This window comes from Gopherus evgoodei, chromosome 10, assembly GCF_007399415.2.
Source record: "Gopherus evgoodei ecotype Sinaloan lineage chromosome 10, rGopEvg1_v1.p, whole genome shotgun sequence".
Lineage (NCBI taxonomy): Eukaryota > Metazoa > Chordata > Testudines > Testudinidae > Gopherus > Gopherus evgoodei.
In genome coordinates this window covers 12,655,894-12,680,407 of record NC_044331.1, presented here as the reverse complement: position 1 = coordinate 12,680,407, position 24,514 = coordinate 12,655,894, and the positions used below count along the sequence as shown (strand labels likewise).

At 42.2% G+C, this 24,514-nt stretch overlaps 1 protein-coding gene across 4 annotated transcripts in view; it reads right to left on the bottom strand.

Annotated features, from left to right (window-relative positions):
* FAM174B (family with sequence similarity 174 member B) overlaps positions 1-24,514 on the bottom strand; it is a 56,639-nt gene that overhangs the window by 28,923 nt on the left and 3,202 nt on the right. For 2 of the 4 annotated variants that reach the window (XM_030578697.1, XM_030578694.1), the window contains exon 2: positions 13,591-13,722. In XM_030578697.1, the coding sequence (XP_030434557.1) occupies positions 13,591-13,722 (132 nt within the window). Of the gene's footprint in view, positions 1-2,357; positions 7,128-11,637; positions 12,009-13,590; positions 13,723-24,514 lie in introns of those variants that run through there. The other 2 variants (XM_030578699.1, XM_030578698.1) reach the window with 2 other exon arrangements.

Below are 24,514 nucleotides of genomic sequence, written 5' to 3'. Positions count from 1 at the left end.
GGGGGTGAGGGGTAATAGGCACCTATATATGACAAAACCCCAAATATCGGGACTGTCCCTATAAAATCGGGACAGCTGGTCACCCTAACTGCCAGAGTGACTTGCACCTAAACACCCAACCCAGTCGTGTTAGGTAGGCCAGATCCTGGCTTTACATATGGGAAACCTGTGACATAGAGGTAAGAGACTACTCTGAAAGCTGCTGGCAATTAGGTTGGTCGGCATCCCTCTCAGGGAAACCACAGGCTGCTTGTTCCCAGTGGGTGGGGCGGGAAAGGCCCAGCTCAAAGGCTTTCAAAGGCACAAAAGCTTGGGGCAGCCATGTATGCAGGCTCCATGGTAGCGAATGTGGGTTCAGGGAGCTGGAAAATGTTCATTGTATTGATTAGGAGCTGAAGAAAACTCAGTGACTTTTGTCTGCATGATCCCAGGCTGAGCAGCTGAGCTGTGGTGAGGATTGAGCTGAATTGTTGATTCATTTTCCTCCCTGAGACAGCCGGTCACTGCGCCATGCTGCCTGTGTTGCCCTCCCTGTATCTCAGTCTATTTTGGACCCCCTGGACAAAGGTGCTTGCACATTAGATTTTGGCAGTCATCATTATTGGGGGATGAATCAAGATTCCCCTTTATATTGACTGAACTTCACCAGTGACACCTTCTCTCTCAAGAACATAATAGTGGCCATACTGGGTCACACCAAAGGTCCATCTTGCCCAGTATCCTGTCTTCTGACAATGGCCAATGCCAAGGGCCCCAGAGGGAATGAACAGAACAGGTAATCACCAAGTGATTCATCCCGTCACCCATTCCCAAATTCTGGCAAACAGAGGCTAGGGACACCATCCCTGCCCATCCTGGCTAATAGCCATTGATGGACCTATCCTCCATGAACATATCTAGTTCTTTTTTTAACCCTGTTATAGGCTTGGCCTTCACATCCTCTGGCAAGGAGTTCCACAGGTTGACTGTGCATTGTGTGAAAAAAATCTTCCTTTTATTCTAAACTTGCTGCCTATTGATTTTGTTTGGTGCCCCCTAGTTCTTGTGTTATGAGGAGTAAATAACACTTCCTTATTTACATTCTCCAAACCAATCATGATTTGATAGACCTCTATCATGTCCCCCCTTAGTCACCTCTTTTCCAAGCTGAAAAGTTCCAGTCTTCTTATTCTCTCCTCATATGGCAGCTGTTCCATACCCCTAATCATTTTTGTTGCCCTTTTCTGAACCTTTTCCTATTCCGATAAATCTTTTTTTGAGATGGGGCAACCACACTTGCAGTATTTAAGATGTGGGTGAATCCTGGATTTATATAGAGGCAACATACTTTCTGTCTTATCATCTATCCCTTTTTTAATGATTTCCAACATTCTGTTCGCTTTTTTTTGACTGCCGCTGCACATTGAGTGGATGTTTTCAGATAACTATCCACAATGACTCCAAGATCTCTTTCTTAAGTGGTAACATCTAATTTAGACCCCATCTTTTTATATGTATAGTTGGGATTATGTTTTCCAGTGTGCATTACTTTGCATTTATTAACACTGAATTTCATCTGCCATTTTGTTACCCAGTTTTGAGAGAGTATTTTCTAGCTCTTCGGTCTGCCTGGGACTGATCTATCTTGCGTAGTTTTGTATCATCTGAAAATGTTGCCACCTCACTGTTTACCCCTTTTTCCAGATAATTTATGAATGTTAAATAAGACTGGGCCCAGTACAGACTCCTGGGGGTCACCACTATTTACCCCTCTCCATTCTGAAAACTAACCATTTATTCCTATTCTTTGTTTCCTATCTTTTAAAACGTTACCAATCCATGAGAGGACCTTCCCTCTTATCCCATGACATATTACTTTGTTTAAGAGCCTTTGGTGAGGGACCTCCAAGACTTTCTAAAAATCTAAGTACACTATATCCACTAGATGCCTCTTATTCACATGCTCATTGACCCCCCTCAAAGAATTCTGGTAGACGTCAGACACATGATTTCTCTTTACAAAAACCATGTCGACTATTCCCCAACAAATTATGTTCATCTATGCCTCTGACAATTTTGTTCTTTACTATCATTTCAACCAGTTTGCCCGGTGCTGAAGTCAGGCTTGCCTGTAACTGCTGGGATCACTTCTGGAGCCCTTTTTAAAAATTGTCATCACATTAGCTATCCTCCAGTCATTTGGTACAGCTGATTTAAATGACAGATTACAGACTACAGTTAGTAGTCCTGCAATTTCACATTTGAATTCCTTCAGAACTCTTGGCTGAATACCATCTGGTCCTGGTGACTTATTACTGTTTAGTTTATCGAGAAAGGCCTATCACCCCTTTCCCCTTCCCAAACAGAACTCTCAGGGGTGGATTTACAAGAACATGTTTAATGGTGACAGTTTCTATTGTAATGTGAGATGTCCATCCAAACTTGCATTACCATTTTTTTTTAATGGAAGCTTTTGGTCACAAGGGCAAATTCTAAATCAACATTTTCATCAATGGTCTAGTGATTGCACAAACGGGAACGCATGGTTCTTACAAAACCATATACGAAAACAGCAGAAGCAGAAACTGAAAAGAGAAATCTTATTTTAAGTCCACAATCTCCACCCTGATGAAATTACATCATCAACAGTAATTCAGAGGGTATACTTACAAAACTGGCTATCCAAATTCACTCCAGCTTGTGTGCTCATTTAATAACATTAAGTCAGTTTGTGCTTGGAATAAAGTCTGATGTATGCAACTTCATTATAAAGTAGCAAGGATTATAAAAAGAGTTTGCAATCATTTCAGCCTCTTGCTGAAAAAGTCATATCCAGTTCCAGCTTACTCCTTCTGGTGAGACGGACCTTGTCCCTTGTTCAGTTTGCTGAGAGGGCCATATAGGCATGTAGTTCTACACAAGTGATTCCTCTCTCTCAGAAGAGCAGACATAGCAGACCCAGAGGGAAAAAAGAGCCTCTGATCAGCTGAGCATTGTGGGTTCTCAAATGGAACCTCCCCAAAAAGAATTATGGTCAGCAGAGTAAAGAGACTGTAATTTGTCTCTGTGTTGTGGCATGTTCCAGTAAAAATGACTTTAGTTTACTTGATCTCTATTGCTTTGATTAAACTGGTACTTAAAGTATTTTGCTGAATAGTAAGTTAAATGTAACATGAATGTTATACTATAGTGTTTCTCCGTTTTCTATAAAATAAAAATGGGCCTTTAAAAACACTCTCTGCCAAAGCAAGTTTAACACAATGCACCACAAAGAGCAGCAAACATTGAAACCAGTTACAATTGCAACCAGACCGGAACTCTACAATGCAAGACACACAGAACATGTATTACTTCAATATAGTGGTTAATGACTAGCCATTCTTCAACAGAAACCTAAAATTAGAGAGTCCAAAATCATTTAAGCTTTGTTGTAACTAATTACCACCTATAAAAAAATATTCATATATATACTATAGAGATGAGTTACATCAAGTGCTCTTAAAGTCTTAACTGAAATAAACCTATAGAAACATTTAGCTAGACAAACACCTGAAATCACATATAGTGATCTTTAGATTAGAGGTAAATATCGTCTCATGTTTACAATAGCAATTTAACATCAGGCAAGCATTTAGGTTCATTGACATGACCTTGAATGACACTAGTAAAGACGCCCTGATTTCCTTCATCAGGCAGCCATTTTTCCCCCGGCCTCCAACACCATTAGTATATATACACACAGGTGGGTTTTACCAAAGGAGCCCAAGGGAGCTAGGTGCCCTAATTCCAAAGAGAGTTGGGCATCTACATCATTGGTGCCTTCGGGGGGAGGGGGAGGCAGGGGAGTGGAGAGAGAGAGAAAAATCCCGATCAAAAGGTTCACTGGAGGACTACAGAAACAATCTTGGTTGTTAGCAATAGGCAAGTCAGGCAGACTGCCTTTGACCTACTTAAACTCAGCAGTGCTCATAAGGCCTGACAAATCCCAGACACAGACGCCCACTGCCTTCAGCAAGAGTTAGCTCAGGCCATCCAAAAGGCCAGGTAAACTGAAACTGGCCTTATTTCCTCCTCTCTCTGCATCTGCAGAACCTTGATCTGGTCTTCAGCAGAAAAAAAAAAAAAAAGTCCTTGGTCCCAGAAAAGGTTCAGGATACTCCAAACAGGCCATGTCAGACCAAGGACATGTCCTCTGGAGCTCCAGATCTCTCCATAAATTCTCCTCTGAAAGGGATGTACAACCACTACGCCATGATGGCTCTTTCACTGGGAGAGTAGCCATGCCACCCTCTTTCCCCCTTCAGCAACAAGATAATTGAAGCTTTAACCCATCCTTCTACCCAGCGTTGCCATTTTTCACTTCAGGGCTCAACCTGTCCAAGAACTTCTCACAACTCAGCTCTTCTTCGTAGTGTTTACCAACTCCAAAGGGACATCACATTGCCTATTGAGAGCCATCTAGTCCATTTCTGTCATATGCTGTCTTGAAAGTGTTCCCAATCACATAGTGTGTCATCCTAGCCTATGGGCCTCTTGCGGTTCCTGCAATCCAGAGCTCAGTGTGCTGGGACCTACCCTAATCAATTTCTCCACCTTTTACCTCTTAGCTGACACATTAAAATATTGCTCAGTAACAGCACCATGGAGTGACCTGAATTTACTCCATGATAAAAGGATAAAAAATAGTACATTGATATTGCCTGGATGTCTAATATTAGTTCTGCTGTGGGAATTTTCCAACATTGGCCAGCTGTAAAGCCTTTACTGAATACTCTCTTGGTAAAGTTCAGATGAAAGCACACTTGTGCCAAAGAATTTTCCACCACCACCTTTTATTGACTTCCAATTGCCTTGGCTCCCTCTTTTAATGTGCGATACTATTAGCCACATTGCTCTGTACAGAATGGGATTCTCTCCCAAAGTGCATTAACAGTTTGAGAAGTGACAGCAGAAATCCCATGAGGAAGTTCTTTTGCATTCTCTGTCTCTCCTAGAGCAAATGTGCTCCAAGTCAACAGAGGCCAGTTTTGCTAACTGACGGTGCTGGAAACTCCACCTGGGATCCGAACACGCAGCTGGTTCTGCCTATCATGTTGTCACTAGCAATAACAATTCCACCCTTGGAACTCAAAAGTTTAGCCAAGGATTCATAAAGCAGAATGGAATCCAGTTCCCTCTTCCAGAGCTGTGTAAGCTCTGCATAGCCAATATGAATAAAAATGCACAGGCCAATGAAGCAAGCACATATGAAATCAGACACATGAGAAGTAGATCTGTTGAGTATGAAGGTGAACATCTTACCCTGTCACTTTTCTGACTATTGCTACACTTTAAAGAGGAAACATGGAGTGTCAAAAGACTCTGATTTAGCAGATGGTGAGGGGAGAGGAATTTAGAATGCTGGGGTTACATCAGTCAAGAACTCAGAGGGACACCACCAAAGTGCACTGTACACTCCACAGAAGACAGCAACAATTTTGCTTGTCAATGCAAATGGCTACTGCAGAGCACGGAGGCCTTCTTGCAAACAGATAAAGTGGAGTGAAGAGTGCAGCATCTATGCCAGGCTGTTTCAGGATGCAAGCGTTGGGAGTGCTTCAAACAAGTGAGAGTAGTATAACCTACTGTCATGATAACAAATCAAGAATTCCAGAATGCATTATCATGGGCAACCTCTGAGCAGTCATTACAGAGGCAGCTTTGCAACAGATTCTTAGCAGTCACAACCCACCAAGCAAATGTCAGTACATTCCCAAAACAGGAGGTAATTTTAACATCATAAAGGCAAGAGAGGCTCCAGATGGGTTAAAATCCCAAAGTAAAAGGGTATTTGACATAAATATTGGTAGAACGCACAGTGAGAGTCAATATCTCAAGCAAAGCTCATCAGAACTGCAGCTGCTTTTCAGAAACACCATAAAACAGAGCAACTATGCTAATAACTTTGAACTCAACAGAGCTTTCAAAGAATGGCATCGAATTTATGCACAGAACTCATAGGCTATGGTCTTAATCAGCCTAGATTAGATATTCTAGTTTTTTTTTAAAATAACCATCCCACAGTTCTACCCTCCCCAGTGTAAAGCACTGCAGGAAGCAAGGGGAAAAAACATATCTGAGTGTAATATAGGATTTGGCAGCCAGCTGTGGGGTGGCGGGGGGAATTTCCAGTTTGGGGCAGATAGGATTCTTTGTATGAATGATTCTAAGCAGCGGTAGGGAGAACCAGTGTTCTCCTCCTGCAATTTAACAACTGCATATCAGATCTCTTGTAAAAAGTTTGATTAAAAATTTGATTAGCAGAAGAGTTACAGCAGGAGAGGACACAAGATAGCAAAAAATGTAGTGTCTTACTTCTTATGAAGGGCGGGGAATTACAAAAACAGAGATCTATTTCCTCTAATCCAAGATTCCCGTAGTACAGTATTTGCCTAGTTTTTCTGCTTCCCTCTGGTCTCATGTTATGCAAGTAAGTCTGACCAGCGCTCTACTGGGAAATGAGTACATCATTATAGGACGGTTTAGTGCAATTGTTAAAATCAGTAGCAAGTCATTACAATTTTTTACAACAGTCACAAAATTAAAAAAAATAATAAAGAACCCAACACCACACACAGCAGTTTCAGCCACCAGCCTTCATCAGATGGGCAAGTATTTCTCTAGGCCCAGGATCATACAATTCCAAGTCTTTAAAACACAAGATCTGTTTAACAGAGACCAAAAGTATCGGATTCAGCTTTTAGAGAAGAAAGTCTTTTGGGGACTGATTTGGGGGTGGTTTTCCTCCTTTTACAAAATGTATTTGGACCAGTGAGTGCTGAAAGTCTACACACAGTGCTGTAGCCAGCCCATATGCTTTAGCAACCCCACAGCCTCTTCAAGCAACAGAGCAGAGTCTACGAGGAGGATCTCAGGTCATTCTACTGTGGAAGTTTGGAAACTAGGAGTTTAATAGTGATATTTTGGGCAGACAATCAAACACCCCGCTGCCGTGTGCTGTATAAATAACATCACGGAGGAGCCAATGTTTGTTTTGGTTTCAATATTGCAGAGATGAAAGTTTCTCCTTCATAGTTAAGGCTTCAGCAGGGCTCTCGACAGCTGACTGACTTCTCACAGGGAACCAGCGATCCATGGAAAAGCTTTACCTGGCAAGAAAGAGAGCCAGGGGAAAGAATTAGTACTGTCAGAGAAGCTTTGTTATTACATAGATCATATGCAACTATGGGAATTTACGTACAAGAGGGAATACAAAAAACAACTCTACTATCCACCACTGGGTTCCTCAAGCAGGGGTTGATTTCTGTGGTGATTTTGGTCACAGACTTGATTTTCTGCATGTGGAAATTAGCTAGAGCAGTCTGAGCAACAGGCAAAGCTCAGGGATAAAATGAAGTCAATCACAGCCACAGTACAAAACAGAGAGGGCTGCTCTCCTGGAATTGGACAGCTTAGAACAGCCCCCGAGAAAGGAAGTTTTCCCCAAGCAACTGGTTCACCTGGGGTCCTTCTGCATGCTACCCAGACCATTTTCTTCTTGGAGCCCTCACTTCTCCTCCCTCCAGCACCCACTCATGAGGTAAAAAAAGGAAAGAGATGCAGCTGCCTCAGCAACGGTTGTTACAGCAGACAAGAGTCAGGAGAACTTTTAGGTACAACTGCAGCACTTATGCATATTGAGCCAAGGAGCCTCTGTGCTCAGCACTGATTTTTATAGCACATCTAGCCCAACGGGGAAAGAACACAGGCTTCAAAAATGCCTTTTGGCCCCTTGGCACTGGTAATCCACAGCAGCACCTGGCCAAGGAAACCGTTAAGAGCAGCACCAACATTCCAGGCAATTTGTTGTATTTATAGCAAGCGACTGAATGAGTTACTGTGATTTTCATCCCTTCACATGAGAATAAATGATACCCTCCGTTTATACAGAACCTTTACCTACTTTGCCTGCTGGGGGGAAAAAAACACACAATTAGAGAGCCTAGCATTCACCTAGCATCATTCAAAAAAGGCCTCCGGCCTTCACTTGCAATAAATTTGTTATAGCCACTCTCCGGAGACCAAACACCTTGCTGTAACAAGCATACAGTACAGCACTCCAGTCTAGGCTGAACATGCAAGTTAAGCTCTGGCAGGGATATATTCTGTGGAGAGCAATTAATATAATATACTCTGCATTCTTTACAGATAAGAAGGCCCCATACCACTTAGCCACAGCAAGAACTTTGGGCCCTAGAATTTTGATGCAGATGTTTTAAATTGCCTCATGAAAGGAACATTTTGCAGAGGGTGGTAAGTCCAGGCTTCCTAATGTGGCACTAACCTTTTTAGCTCCAAGTCCTACATGCTCCCTGACACCCAGGTACAGGTTGTACTAGACACCTTCACCTATGCTTTACTTACACTATTGCGCTCTGGTTGAAGCTAGTTATACTGACAGTTGAACAAAAGCCCCATCACTCACTGTAGCACCCCCGATATGTAACTGCAACATTATCACCAGGCAACACTTTGGAAGACACAACATTTCTAAAATGCCTCGTTTTCACTGCTGCTGTTAAAAGGAAAAATGAGCATCTATACTGAAAAACAGAAGAATATCAGCTAATTTTAGGAAAGGAGTGGAGGGTTTGATCAGACCCAGGAAATATTTATAGCTTTAAGTATTTATTTAGGGGATCACAGACACCTGGCTTCAAAATTCCATCTCTGGCTTTTGCATTCTGCTTCTTCAACTCCCCCTCCATCCCTCCCATTATTCTATCCTGGGTTCTTATATGTGGCCCATCACAGTGGGATCCAAGCACCTTGCAGTGATGATAGTTCCAGCTGGACAAGTTTAATCAATGGAAGTAATGTATGGCTACAATGCTCTACCCTACAAGCAGCTGCATTTCAACATGGACCGAAGGATTCACCAAACATCCCAGCTCTGAGGTACTCTGGGATCCTTCAGGACATGAGGTGCAGTATTTGTTCAGTAACTTTTTTTTTTAAGTGTTCCGGTGAAGTTGACATGAAAATCCCCCACTGGATTAGAGGACAATTAATGATCTTAATAACCCAACATTTTTAATTCCCTTTGCAGAAACAGTTCATGTTGTTAGCGTTTTAATTGACTTTTTCTCTAGTTACACTGCTAGACAAGGAAAGGGAGCTCTACGCTGGAGTCTGGAAGCATTTGCACGTGGCCTATCGTCTCTACTTCCCTGCTCTACTCTTGGCTACGAGGAGTGCACAGAAGTTACTGAACAAAGGGTTCCACAAATGGGGGGCAAATCCTAGTGGAAAACTATGAAAGTTTCCACTCCCTGTGTTGCTGGGAAGTGCTAAATTCGCAAACAAATGGGAGATTTAAATGAGAGTAATTTTTTTTAAAAGGCGGAAAACAGATGGGTCCAGAGATGGTGGGAACCCAGTCTTCCACTCCCACCATTACAAAGGTGCACGTTAATACAACCCCAACAATGCCACAGCCCAAGTTTCACTGGTATTACCTGTCCTGGGCACTTAATGGGTTTCTCCATTAGTTTTATCATGGTGGCTTTCACTTCACTCACTCACACACACACACACACACACACACACACACACCTGCCCACCACCAGGAAGCAAACCAACAAATTAAATTTCACACAGGCCATGGAGCTATTAAATGGTGATAACTTTTTGTCATTAGCAGCACGGGCTGGATTTGAATCAGTGATCATGAAACAAAAGGCTCCACATTCATTATCCATCCTCTCAGACCTGCCAGTCAATTCTTTAATTTTTAGCGTAATTTTTTTTAATTAAAAAAAACAACACAAAACACAACTCCAGATTAGTAATTGTTTCCATGAAGCTTGTGTTATTTCCCAAGTGGTTTTGCATCTCTGCTTTATGGCAGCCTCTGTGTCACACTTTTCAGACTTTTGTCACATGGAAGTCACGCTCTCTGGATTAGAGAAGATGTTTATAGAACCACTTCACTTCCCGCTCCTGAGACTGCAGGAGAATCTAATCCAATAAATGTACGCTTCTGTCTTTCTCACAGGCTTTAGCAGCCACAGACAAGATAGCCATAGACCGGATTTTGTTTGGTTAAGGTTTTTAGTGGTCTAATTAGCCAGCTATGCAGCTGAAAGGTGGTTATTGTTCACTGTTGCACAGCCTGAGGGGTGGATTTTACCAACACATCCGCCGTGGCAAGATGTTAAAGATGCAAGGGAATCCTAAAGTAACTTTCAGACAGCAGCCCAATTTACAACATCTGCCACTTCTCAATGGCATGTGCAGGGCTAGAAACCACTGCACATGAGGACAAAGCATCAAACAAAGAAAACGAATTGCATGAAAACAATCAGACTTGTGTGCCACTTCTCTCCTGCTGCTGATTCTTCACAGCTAAGCAGCAATTAGCTTGCAGTTAGAAAGCTGTTAGCATGGGGGGAGGGTAGAACAATCTCAATTATGCTCCAAAATATAGAAGCAAGTGAAGAAGAGATGTAAAAACAGATCTTGCCTACATGTTAAATACAGATTTAGTCTATGAACCCAAAATATGAGGCTAGTTATTTAGGACTTCAGAACAGCAGGCAAATCAGAAGAGTTATTTCATATTAACACACAGCACGAATGCTATTAAGATTGTTAACAAGAAGAGTGCAAATCCTCAGAGAACCTCTCCCCATCTCAGTTCTGCTACGGGATTGATGTTTACTCCCCATAAGCTAGAGCTGTACTGCTAGAGAACAGGACCCACATACCTGAAGAAGCAAAGCATTTTGAAAATGCAAAATTTGCTATCTGTTGTACTAGGATTTTCACAAATCCAAAGAAAAGAAAACTGAGGTACAGGATGGTGAACAAAATCTATGGTCGCTGTATCCCTTGGAGGTATTACTGTAAGTACCACACAACGTGAAGGAGTATGTGTATGTGTATATGTACCTACGACTAGTGAAGGCCCATTTGCACTTGTAAGGGATCCCAAGAAGGCTGAGTTCATTTCTGCGAAAGCAGCAGTACAACACGCTCTGGAGTAGAAAAATAATAGTAGAAAACAACATGGCTACGACTCTCAAGTCAGATTGTTTCCAATGGGCTTCCCTAATGTTTTATTACTGGATACATTTTCCCACAGCACCATCATTTCCTGAGATTTTCCTCTTCACTGGGCTAGGAAAAATCTCTCCAACCTTGCCCCAAAATGCCTGCAAAGGAAGTTCTCCGGATGGAGAAGCAATAGAAGCAGTCAGAGCAGAAGTAGGTCAAGTTCAGACAGTTCCACTTTCAGTTCAGGCTCAAGCAATTCCAATGCATAATCCAACACTCAAGGCTGCCCAAGAGGCAGAGTAACATCCCGTCTATATTATTTATTAAGCACCAACAGCATGCTCAGTGCTGCAGAATTCACTGGAAAGCTGCAAAAACTGCGCATCTCAGGGAAGATTTGAAGGGTAATAAGGAGGTGGTTTGGCAGAACTACATCCAAGTGTAAAGTCTACCCGCTTACTGGAACAATGCCCTTCTAAGGCACCCTTTGCCTGATCATTTGAAGCCACTTTTCCAAGCAGTTAGCACTACATGTCCTTGAAGGATAGGCAATTACCCCCATTTTACATGAAGGTAAACTGAGGCAGAGAGAGTCCCAGGATCACACAGCAAGTTACCAGCAGAGCCAGAAACAGAAGTCAAAATTTTCCCCATCCAAAACTTCACCAATTCTCTTATATACTAACATTATCCAGGTGCCAATCTAAGGCCTGAATGGTACAAGAGGGGGAAAAGGCACATCTTCCAGCCCTGAATAACTCGAACTTGTACACTTATATTAAAAAAGTCCTGAATACTGCTTTTCTACTTTAATCATCATGATCTTGCTGTTACCTTGTGATTCCCTGTCTGTCTGTCGTATCCACCTATTGTCTTTCCTCAGATTCTTAGTCTATAAGAATTCTGTGGGAGGGACCATCTTCGAGGGCTGTGCATACACCCAGTACCTGATACAACAGGACTTGATCTCCAACTGGGGTCTTCAGGCACAACTGCAATACAAACACTGTTACAGAGCTCTAAATCTAAGGCACTGGTTTTCCCTCCAACAATGCTGTATTTCTCATTTTAAGTATCCTACTTCACCTACTCTGAGTGCCCCTCAAAGGTTGTGTTGACAGCAAGCAGGTACTCGTTGTCCTGATCTAGTGTCTGTTTGTGCTACACCGCTCACAACTGCCTTGGTGAAAGCCCGGTAGGAGTGGTAACAGCAGCTCTCACCAAGAGACCAGCCAATGATTAATTGAGGATGAGCACCAGTACAGACGGTCTATATGGAGCTCTGACAGCTGGCCAAGAAAAGAGTCAGAGGAAGAAGAACTATTCTGGTTTGGGGGCTATTTATTTACAAATCTCAAAACGACTGACTCACCTCCACTCTTCGCCAGCTCCCTATCCCCAACTAACTCTTTTAGGGAGAGATGTATTTCGTTATTTTGAAAATTACCGAAGCAAAACACAGCACCATATGCTTAAGTGCCCACTAAGTGCCCCTTGGAATGAACGCACTGCTTCCTCCATCTCCAGAACTAGAAGTGTGTGGGTGGGCATTTGTGCATGGGGAGGACATGAGCAAGTCTCTGACAAGCTCCTAATTACGAGTTGCCTGGATTCAGATGCAGCCTTATTAGCAGAGCTTTTCCTAGCCACGGATCTTGGGCTGTCTTTGTTTGGATGAGAAACATGACTCTTGTGCTGTCACCACTCCGAGGCAAATAAAAATAAGAAATTCAAATACATTGACGCCATAAATCAGAGAGTCCAAGAGCCCGCCTGCACTGAGAGGCTGCTATAAATTCTCCAACAGGGCAGGCACTGAAAACTTTGGGCTGTCAAACACTTTAAAAAAAAATGGTAATGATTTTATGCTCCTGAGTGGGGCCTGATTGACAGTGCTGGCAACTGAACAGATATACAGAACAGATACAGCAAAGGCATTTGCAAAGCAAGCTTCCCCAACACCAAGTCCTGCCAGCATGCCTCAGACCCAGAGATGCCCAAATCAAGAGACCATTAGTGAAACTTGTCAACTTTCCACAGCCACTGTTGTGACCGCGTAGGGGAAGAGAAGCAGCTCTAGATTGGAAAGGCCTGACCCTACACAGATTGTTTATGAAGAGCACCAGACGTGAGCTAAGTGCTTGTACACACAAATACGAGGAAGAATGCAACTTCCCCAATCAGCTATAACATACAGAGGAAGGATGAGGGATGAGATGCAACAAGCAGCAAAGGACTGAGCAGGGAAGTTCAGCCCATTAACCTTTGTCAGTTCTGTATAGTTTGTTTGGGCACATCTCTTCTGTTGGCACTTCACTGCAGGGAGGACTAGGGCTTTTAGGCTTGTTGGAAATTGAATGCTTTAAGGAGGAGCGGTTGGATGCACAGCAGACTGGGTTTCAGGTGCAGGGATCATGGATAGGAGAGTGGTGGAGCTTTTGTGGATTGAAGGGAAGAACAGAGAAGGAGCTTAGCCTTGACAAGGCATTGTGAGCATGCAGGAAGGAAGAGCCGTCCACCCAGTTAACAGAACCCAGGAGCAAGCCTTTAACCAAGACCCACCCATGTCAGTACCTGTATTTCACATCAAACACTGTTGAGTCTTCATCATCATCCTCATCTTCGTTCAGAGGGGCCATTTCTACTCGCTCAGCCGGGGTCGTGATTATGTCGTACTTTCTTGTCTTCTTAATCCTCTTGCCAGACCTGAAACAAAGAAATGGGGGGTTCACTCTGAAAGTGTTCCCTAGAGGAAGGGCTGGAGTGGGCTGTTACCCACCCGTTCTATATACAGCCCAGACTGCCGAGACCTGCCCTGACGCCAAGTCTGTGGAGCCAGCCCTTCCTCCTCTCCACCACTTGTACCTATCGCTGAAGAGCTCAATTCCCTGTCAGCTGTAATCCAGATCAGTGTCAGTCTTTTAGTTTCTGAGGCACAGCCACTGATCCTTTGGTGTGCAGGGCTAATCACTGGCACAGCAGCTCAGAGCCCCCTGCTGCCATGCTCAATAAGTCAGACAGAAGCTTAATCAGAGGAGGCAGCGACAGGTTAACTAACATCTTTAGATGAGAAAAATCACAGCAATCCGGCTGACTCAATGTCTACCAAGCTGACAGGGGTTCAGAGAAGAGTTACAAGAGGACTGGGCATCTGAGGTAATATTTACAAGCGGACAAGCTCCTCTACCTTTTCTGGACACCAGAGTGAAGTTTCCAGACACTCCCTAATACAGCCAATAGTTTCACTTGAGCAATTTTATACTCACTACTGTGCAAGCATCATGAAAAATCACTGGCCATGTTTTAAGATTTAGGTGTAGCCAATGTCCTTCCGCTTAGCAGAATGCTCTATTTCTTTTGTAGCAAAGATGCTTATACACCTGTGCATCCTTTACTCTTGTTAGACTCATTTTCCAGAATCTACTTACACTAAAATAATTTTGACATAAAAAACCAAAATGATACAGAATATGGTACTTAACTTGACACTGTCTCTTTAACTCAAAGCACCTGTATTATACACGCTCTCTTTATTCCACAGTTTAATATCCATTAACCCAAGGTCTCACACTGCTCAGACATAAGCCTGAGTTTGTGTTGATTACGCTGGTTTGTGCTTCACTTACATTGCATTTAAATAAAAAAGCTGCAATATGACCATCTTTTGGGGGATATGGGGAAGAAACAAAGAGCTTAGCATAATTGCTTGCACTCTGGAAATGGTTTATCCAACACAATGCAGACTATTTCTCCTATAATCCTTTGTTTAAAAAAGATCAGATTAAAAATCTGCAACATAACAGAGGACAGCCAAATGTCTGGAGAATTTCCAACTATCAGTCCAGGAGCATTAACAGGTCATGAAAACATTCCTGCTGTTGAGAAGTCTCACCCTGACAAATCACACAAGATGAGCTGGGGTTGGCATCACTTGAAATCTTTAATCCAAGGCTGGATATCTTTCCCAAAGATATGCTATAGCTCAAACAAGAGATATAGGTTTGATGTATGAATTATTGGGGAATGTCCTTTGCCCTGTGTTATGCAGGTCAGATAAGATCATCACAGGGTCTCTTCCGGCCTTGAACTCTATGTATGATCAAATATCTGATGTAAAAGCTGTCATTGGCCTCTGGGGAGAGCATCATTTTGGGGCATTGGTCCAGGACTAGGTAAAGCAAGCCCCAGACCTTGGGTAACGCAATTTTCATTTCCTGAGCATTTTAAGGACAAATTTGCATAAAAAATGTTAAGAAACTCTCCTGGTCCAAGATACACTGTAACTATCTGTGCTGTATCACATCAAGCCAAGCACAGAGTGTTTTGTTGTATTATTCCATCTGTTAAAACAAGTCATTTCAGACTCTACCCAGTAGGGCCTTCCTAACCAAACACCTGATAATCCTCACAAAAACACCTGGCAGTTTTACTCCACTTTTCAGCTGAGACCTAACAGCAAAGTGACGCAGTGAGACAAGTGATGTGTTGAGATCTCATCTTACAAGGAAAGCTTTGCTTGTACAAGAGAACATTTACTCAGACAATATGAAGTGTCATCACCATTAAAACTAAACTGCACATTCCTCAAGGTGAATGAGGCACATTCTACAATTGAATTAGTAAGTGAGCACCCATGACAAAACAATTTCCCATGTGTGCACATGAATTAGCAAGGCTACGCTGGATTGCATGTTAAAAGAACAGGTCATTTTTCTGTCTGCAATCAGACCTAACTTTTGCTGTAAGACATCAGTTCTCATCTCCTACAGAGGCAGATACAGCTTATTTTGGGCAACTACTAAAAGAACATTGTATTATGTAAAGACAGTTAATTGCCAGCAGCTGAGTTGTCCTAGTTTTCTATTTCTCTATTAGGTTAACATGTAAAGAGAACTTTCAAAGTCATTGTCACTAATGTGACAATAGTCACTTCACGGTATAGCTGGATGGAAAATGGAAAACAAGTTTTGTAGAAGTGTTCTGATTTAGCTGAGATGCAGGTGCAGATATCTTGTCATGGAGCAGGGCAAAGGTTGTTTCATTCTCTCTTCTTTCAATTAATGCCGATGCATTTGGTTAACATCATTATTGTTAACCTGCAGTCCCGACAGCCTGTACACACACACTTGTTTATGAAACCTAGGGGATTTTTTTGTCTGAACAACAAAAAACGTTGAGATGAACTATCTTTAAATGGAAACCTTTTAAGTTTCCCATCCACATACTAAATGATTTCTTCAGATGGATTTTTGCCCAATCTGTTTCCTATAGCACTGGACATACTTATCCCTGATAGTATCTCGTTAATCAGCAATAACGAGACGAAAGAAAAAACACAAATACTACACACTGGGTGGGACAAGATACCACATATCAACTGTAAATATGAGCACAGTAACACAAGACAGGAACTAGGGAATGTAAACATTTCACAGCCTCTGGAGACCTGTTCCAAAGGGTCAGAACATGATAAGAACTCATGGGTGAGAACAGGCCATGGCTTAGTTTAATAAAACAAATGTGTTTGGGTAACTAACAAGAAAGGATGTTAGGGGAAGCAATTACAGCAGCGGTTCTTAACCTGGGGTGCATGCAACCTCTGGGGGCGCGAGATGCCCTTTCTGAGGGTGCGAGACATGCTAGATTTTTTTAGAAGGTAAATCATCGAAAACACAAATTAAGCACAGACACATAAGTACAACTACTTTGTTTCATCAAACGTATGTATTTAACAACGCTATACATTTTTTAACAATTACTGTAATAACCAAACAAAAAATATATCTAGGTTTAACGAACAGACCTAGTCAACGATTTTTGATAAGGGGTGTGAGAATTTTTTTTTTTTTAAATATGGAGATATAACTATCTCATAGAATTTGAAGGGACCTTGAAAGGTCATTGAGTCCAGTCCCCTGCCTTCACAGCAGGACCAAGTACTGTCCCTGACAGATTTTTGCCCCAAATTCCTAAGTGGCCCCCTCAAGGATTCAACTCACAACCCTGGGTTTAGCAGGCCAATGCTCAAACCACTAAGCTACCCCTCCCCTTTGAGAACCAAAGGGGTACAGGCTGCAGTAAAGGTTAAGAACCACTGAATTAGAGCATACTCCTTGCATACTGATAAAATCAAAGACCCCTTGCATGAAAGACCCCATGGTAAAGGGTATTCATGCACAAGGCTTTCAGCACAGGATATCTGACTTCCAATGAAAAGTTAAAAGTGACTAATGCTTTCATGCTTAGTCCCTACACCTCAAACTGCTTCCGCTAAAGTTAGCAGGCCTGATCAGAAGATGCTGTGGTAAGGATGGAGATGCACTCACTACAGAGCTGAGCAGGTGCTGGGGAGCATAACAAGAGATAGCAGGTGTTCCGGTTATAACAGGGGTACACCAGCAGAGCTGGGGGGATGTCCAAGGACTACAACAGCGGAAGGTGCCACTGCAGATCTAGACTGAAATGCACTGGCAGAGCTGTGGAGGGGTGGGCAAAATTCATTGTTCCATGTTAGGAAGGAGGTCGGACTAGACGACCATAATGGCCCCTTCTGGTCTTAACATTTACCAATCTATGAAGCTTGCCTAGCATCTTCACAAGCTTCAAACAGCAGTAGCCAGTGCCAGTACCCTCTCATTTTGGGCCCACTACTGATCCTGTTAAAGCCAAGAAACTCAATAGCTTTAACAAGAGCAAGATTAGGGGGCATGAAATGTATTTAAAACAAGGAGAATAAAGGCGAGACCAACTGGACCCACTCAGGAGAATCCAGCTCCTAAAGCTCATGAGTTATTGACCCATATCAGTCCTATCCCCGTGCTATCATATTTCTTTACGAGTTAAATGCACAAGACATCACCCTCCATGACAATGCTCTCGACTCCATAAGAACAAGGATGCACTGCCTGCACGTTTCGGTACAGCTCAGGGAAGGGGTGTTCAATATTGAAACATAGCAAATGAAAAGTTGGCTGGGAGAGAACGAGAAAGTTCATGACTCATGTCAGTCTTTTGACCAGGGGCTGTTTTGGTCAAACACTAGTCATGTGTAGCACTTCATGCTCCTTACTGAAGCATCATGTGGTGGGAGAAAGGCATTAGTCAACTCACTAGTTTATTATATACTTTAAGCCTCCAATTTATTTTAGTCAACAAGCCTGATGCTCAGAAATAAACACTTCTTTTGACCCCACAGAGAACAGACTCAGAGCTTTCAATCCAGCATTAACACTTCCTGAAGACAGACATGAGAAGGTAGAAGGGGGATTAAATTATTCTTTCCTATAAGCGTGTTTCTCATTCATAATTCCACCATAAACAATAGACTTAATCCATTCCTGTTGAAGCTCCAATTAAGTTCTACCAGGAATGAATTGGGCCCAACATATTTAGCAATAACTGGCTCCCGCAACTTTTACATGATTCCGGATAATAAACCTAAGAGAACTCCAGACTCATAACAAGTCACTGAATGAGAGCTTCATTAATACCGCTGACATTTTACCATTTTCTATCAAACCAGGCTTCTTTGTTCACATGATCATTTTAAACCCTGAAATTAAACCAGAAGCTATTAAGATGAACCCTCATGCATGCTTTCAGGCAGGCATTCATTTTGCTGTAATGAACTGACATGACACATTTTTCTAACAACCAGCTTCTTGAGATGGAACATACTCAACCATAGAGAGCAGAAGCTCTTGTTCAACTTAAATCTTGTTCAACTGCACTAACTATTAATAAGAGGTTTGGAGGCTGGGAAGAAGGTTGTGAAAAACTTCAGGAACATCTGAATGAGATCCTGCCATGATTCAATTAAAAGGCTGTACCTAAAATAAGACTTGATTTGCATACTGTATATACAGTATTGGGACCAACATGCACTTCCAAATATAGTTGGTCTTATGAGACTAATATTTCTATTATCCCCATTTTACAGACACTGAGGCTTGGAGAATTTAAGTGACTTACCTAAATTCATGAAGCAAGAGAGCAGGGAAGCCAGACTCCTGCTTTGACCACACACACATCTGAAGAGGGGTTTCTGGTAGAGGGTCATACTTGGCTTTTTATTGTTTTTTTTTTTCTTTTTCATATAATAGTCTATCAAACAGGGTGGACTGATTTTAAATCAAAGCTATTTAAGTCACCAATATTCATCATGATTTAAACCAGCAAGCAGGAAGCCTTGATTTAAATTACTGATTTGAATTGTTTTTTGCATTTGTACATCTTAGCTGTTTTCTTAAAGATAGCAATCAAAAAGAATGAACCTAACCAGTAAAGCACGTTGATCTGCAACTAAATGTAGTCTTTACTCTAAGTTTGGGACTGCTTCTTGCTAAACAGAAGGATACACCATATCTGTACACATTAAACTTACATTTATTTAGATTCTTAATGTTTACATTTTTATTACGTTAGAAAATGGTACATTTCTTATTTGAATTTTTTAAAAACTTGTGATATGCTAAGCTCTATTTGGATGGAAATTCAAATTCAGTTAAAAATGCAAAAAATGGCATTTTCTAATCAAATTTTAAGAAGCCTTAAATGAGCTGTCTATGTAAGAAAAAAGGATCAAGAAGTTCATCAAAACAAGTTTTGTATTTAGAACTAACTTATTTATTTAACAAAGGCAATATTATCCATAGATAGTGAATTGAACTGATTGTTTCTGGTCACTATGCCCTTTACTATTTTAGAACTAGTAGATTTCACCCTTTCACACCTAGGTTTATATTCAGATTGGCTGAGGAAAACAAGCTTTCCTGCTTTATCAATTCCCAATTGGTTTCTTAACTTTGAACTAGTCATTAAACTGAACTGAAGTTGAATAAACTCAAATGAAGAACATATTTTCTCTGCAGAAGAGGCGATTGCTGTCAAAAGCTGGTCTAGCACTTTAAACTCTGGTTCCAGGTATTTAACCAGTGACTTTCACCATTTCAGTGATCTGACTTTCTTCAAAGCTCAGCAGCAAATGTGTATTAATTTCAATTCAATAAGTAAAATTATTCTTATAGATTATAAGAAGTTTAGGTCTTAACATAGGTTGTCAATTTCAAATTGGGGGTTGGTTTTTCTTTTTTTGAAAGAATAAACTTGTATATAAATTAAAAAAGTGATCTTTTTTTTAAATCTTTGATTTTTATCCAGCCTGTTTTCAAAAAGATCTATTTCCCTCCAGTAGCTGGCACCTAGCTGCCCACGGATTGAAGAAAGGGTTTTTTGTATTGTACAAGTAACCAGTTATAAAACAATTTACACTTAGTCAACTCAGCCTTCTAGTGTAGGTGAGCCTTAGGTGTACAGAGCACCACCCAACAAGGTAGGATAACCAGGTCCTGTAACCTATGACTAGATGATGAGTCAATGTACTTAAATCTCTCTCCTAAAGCATAGCAATGTAGCCAGTTTTGCAGCTATAAAAGAGGTAGGCCCAAGGGAAAGCTATCTAAAAATAATGGGATTTGGTAGAGAAATCTGAGACTCAGACAGCAGTGATGTGACCAGAGGTAATTTTGGTCAAAATATTATTGTTATCTAAGTGGATACCGTGTCTCTCAACAGGCAGACCTGTACCTTGTAAATAGTGCTCACATCCAGCTTGAGTCTTACTCTTCTCCACACTTTACAGCAGTTCACTGCAAACACTACTGACCATGGCTGATAACGCCTATTGCCTATTACGGTGACACCCCAGTTGCAGTTTGCTAATTTAAAAAAAAAAAAAAACTTGATAGATTTATCCAATGTCCCAGTGGCTTCCGCATCAACCAACACAGACAACCAAGTTTCTGACCCCTCATTTCCTTTTTGACTGTGGTTAACCCTGACAGTTTACTTAGTAAGCGAGGGGCCTAATTCACCTCTGGAGTAACTGCACTAAATATGGATTCAAAAAAGCAGAAATCAAAACATGGACCGAAGCACTTGCTGAAGTAGCAAGTATTTGGCAAGTCACGGAGGATATTTTGGCTTAAGGGTGGGAGAGAAGGAGGTACTCAGCACACACGTGATGTGGAGAAAATACTCCATTCCCTTGCCATTGGAAGTGGTTTCCAGGCGCATCTCTGAATCAGCCAGAAAAGGTTACTACTGCAAACTAGGTGTTGCCTCCTGCTACTGTGTATCACACTACTTTCACAGCCTGTGCAGTCTAGGAGAGAGGGAGCTGGAATTCAGATCCCTTATGGCGGTGCCAAGCTCTACTCCACTGGGCCCCCCCAAGTCCACTCCGATCAGAACACTTCTAAGGAGGAAGAACAGGTCATCTTTGAAAGCACCCATAAAAGAAAACAGTATGTTGGAAAGAAAGCAAGGATGTAAGTATCACAAGCCAGTGCTTGTGATAAAATATCTGCCCGCTAACTCACATCATCTCAACAATCCGTATCTAAAGGGATAATTTACTTGCAGCAAACCAGTGTAATTTCATAGGGACAGTTTAATAACATATTGGATTTCAACAAATTCTGCTTAACAGCAATCTACAATACAGGTTTCTGCAAGGTTCTTTGTGTTGGTTTGTTTTTTAAAAAATAGACGTGAACAAAGCTCTTATTTTGATCAAGAAAGGCTTTTCATTTGAGTAAATGTGATCTCTCTTCTGCAACAGAAATGAGAACTCCTCTCCAAACTATTTTGCCAGCTGTAAGCTGGAAATGCTACAAACATGCTTGTTGATTTGCTTGTCTTATTTTGTAACTCAGATCAATCTTTGCTTACACACTAGAGGCTGTGTCAGATAAACAACTGCATGTCGATGTCGAAAGCTCCATTTTCCACGGGACCCACTGTGTTTATTAAAAGGACAGCAGGAATCTCTCACATACATGAAATGTGCTTTCACTATAAGCAGCAGCGTACAGATGAAATGAGTCTGGCATGGAAGAGCACAGCAGTGCTTGCCAGTAAAGGTGACTGCAAAGAATTTTCTAAAATAACTGGGCTTGTGTCCCCTTTGGCTTCTGTAGGATGTAGAGCAGTGGTGGGCAAACTGCAGCCCTCCAGACGTTTTAATATGGCCCTCAAGCTCCCATCAAGGAACGGGGTCGGGGGCTTGCCCCCGCTCTGCATAACTCCCAGAAGAAGTGGCATGTCCCTACTCCGACTCCTACGCGTAGGGGCAGCCAAGGGGCTCCACACGCTGCCCCTGCCCCAAGTGCCACTCCCACAGCTCCCATTGTCTGGGATCCGTGGCAAATGGGAGCTTCAGGGGCGGCACCTGCAGACAGGGCAGTGCAGAACACCTGGATGCACCTCTGCATAGGAGCTGGAACAGGGACATGCCGCTGCTTCTGGGGGTTGCTTGAGGTATGTGCTGCCTGGAGCCTGTACCCCAACCCCCTTCCCCAGTTCTGATCCCCCTCCTGCCCTCTGAACCCCTCAATCCCAGCCCAGAGCACACTCCTACACCCCCAGCCCCTCATCCCCGGCTTCAACCCAGAGCCTGCACCTCCAGCCGGAGCCCTCATCCCTTCCCGCACCCCATGAGCATTCATGGCCTGCCATTCAATTTCCATACCCGGATGTGTCCCTCGATCCAAAAAGTTTGTCAACCTCTGATGTGGAGAGAAGACTCAATAGGCTGGGTGTTCTGCTGCTTGGTTTTTTACCTTGGAAAATATCAAGAATGTCAACCCTTCTCTCTCTTTTTACATATGGAGAAACTGAAGCAGGGAGGCTGAACTTGCCCGAGCCCAGTCAGTGAAAGAGCTAGATCTAGAATTTAGATCACCTTATACTGATTTTACTAGTAAACTATGCTGCCTTTAGTCTGACCCACCCAAGTGCCTAATATCTGTTCTGATGTATAATCCCGCAACAACTTTGCAAGCCTGGATGAGCAGATGATAGTGATGAGAAGAATGATTTAAAAAAGCAATGTTTTATTTGCTTGCCCCTAAACCAAATGACTTGCCATGGTAAACTGAATCTTGCTATGCTGTGCTAGTCACTAGGCAAATCTTTTGCAGTTTGTTCACTGGGACAGACTTATGAGATGTCTCAGTTTCTAAGGGTTCTCTTATAGAAGGGAACCCTTTAAGAACAGTACTCAGATAGACTCTGCTCATCAGCATTAATAAATTAAGATGATTAACATCTCAGAAACAGAAAAGAACTATAACAGTTAGCTGGGACAGCCATGTAACTGCAGAAGAGCTGTTTGCGAGGAGGTGGCGGAAGAACTCACAAAACACACCTGTTCAACTACCTCCGTTGCCCAACTTCTTCCTTCTAATGCAACAACCAACCAGCAGAGAGCAATTCACATGACTCAGCCCTACAGGTTGTTTTCTTTTGCACATATCTGTAAGAAAGAATTCCTGTTAACTAGTGAAGGTTTTGTAGTGTTCCACCATGAAATCAGGAGTGAACAAACCAGAGCTAAACACTCTTTGATGAGACTAGAACTTTTCATTTACTGTATGTACACAGAGCATCTAGCATAACTGGAACTGTAGCTGCTACCACCACAGAAACAATAATTTATGAACACTACTATGAAAAGCTCAGTTTGACACTGTAAGTTTATTTTCTCCTGCCTCAGCAACAAGCCAATAGAGAGATCAGCTTTCTAATCATACAAAGATTTCAAGTATTACAATGTTGCTCAGCACATCCTGGTTGCAACTCACTCTCTACGGGAGAGGAGGAGGTGAATGCAATATATTTGCTGGAGTTATGCTGCAGAGAGAAACAATATGCCAGGATCCAACCAGGCAGATGCAGACTTCTTGAATATTGCAGAGCTGCGTTCTGCCAATGCTTCCATCAACCCAACATGCCGTGGATTTAGGGGGAAGGAAGGGGCTGGATCCTCTAACCAATCCCCCATTCCCTCCAACCACACCCTGCAGCAGTGAAGGCTAATGTAGCACTCCAGCTGCACAAGTGGCCACAGAGTGGTTCCACAGCCCAGAATGCCATCTCATCCTAATTCTTGGGGGGACAGCCCAAACCCAGACCATTTACTTGGGCTTTATCCTAGGGCTGAACTCTGGCTTCAGCATTAAGCAAAGATTTATCTCGTTTGTACACTCCAGTTGGGTAACTGCCCACAATGCGCTATCTGCACACACATGCAAAAGAGACATCCTTTGAAAACTTGACAGAGCGAGCCTACTCCCTTCTGCATCAGAGGAAACCTAAATTACCACTCTGCAATGTTTTCACCTCATTTTTCTGCTTTGAGTTTGTTTTAAAATGAGGGTGGAAAAAACACTCAGGGAAGTTTGGGGTTTTTTTAATGACACCTCCAGTATCTCTTTCAAAGTTATAGCCGTTTCCTAACAACACAAATGGATAAAAAAAAGTTTTATCCAAAGTATGGTTTTCAAGAAGGGATGTCAACAGAGTCATATGTGAGAGATCAAGACCGATAAGGGCTGGAGTTTCAAAACCTATAGACAAGAGTCTCCTGTCACTTCTCTGATCATTAAAACTGAACCACACACACACAAATAGGCAGACGTGCTATAAATGAAAGGGT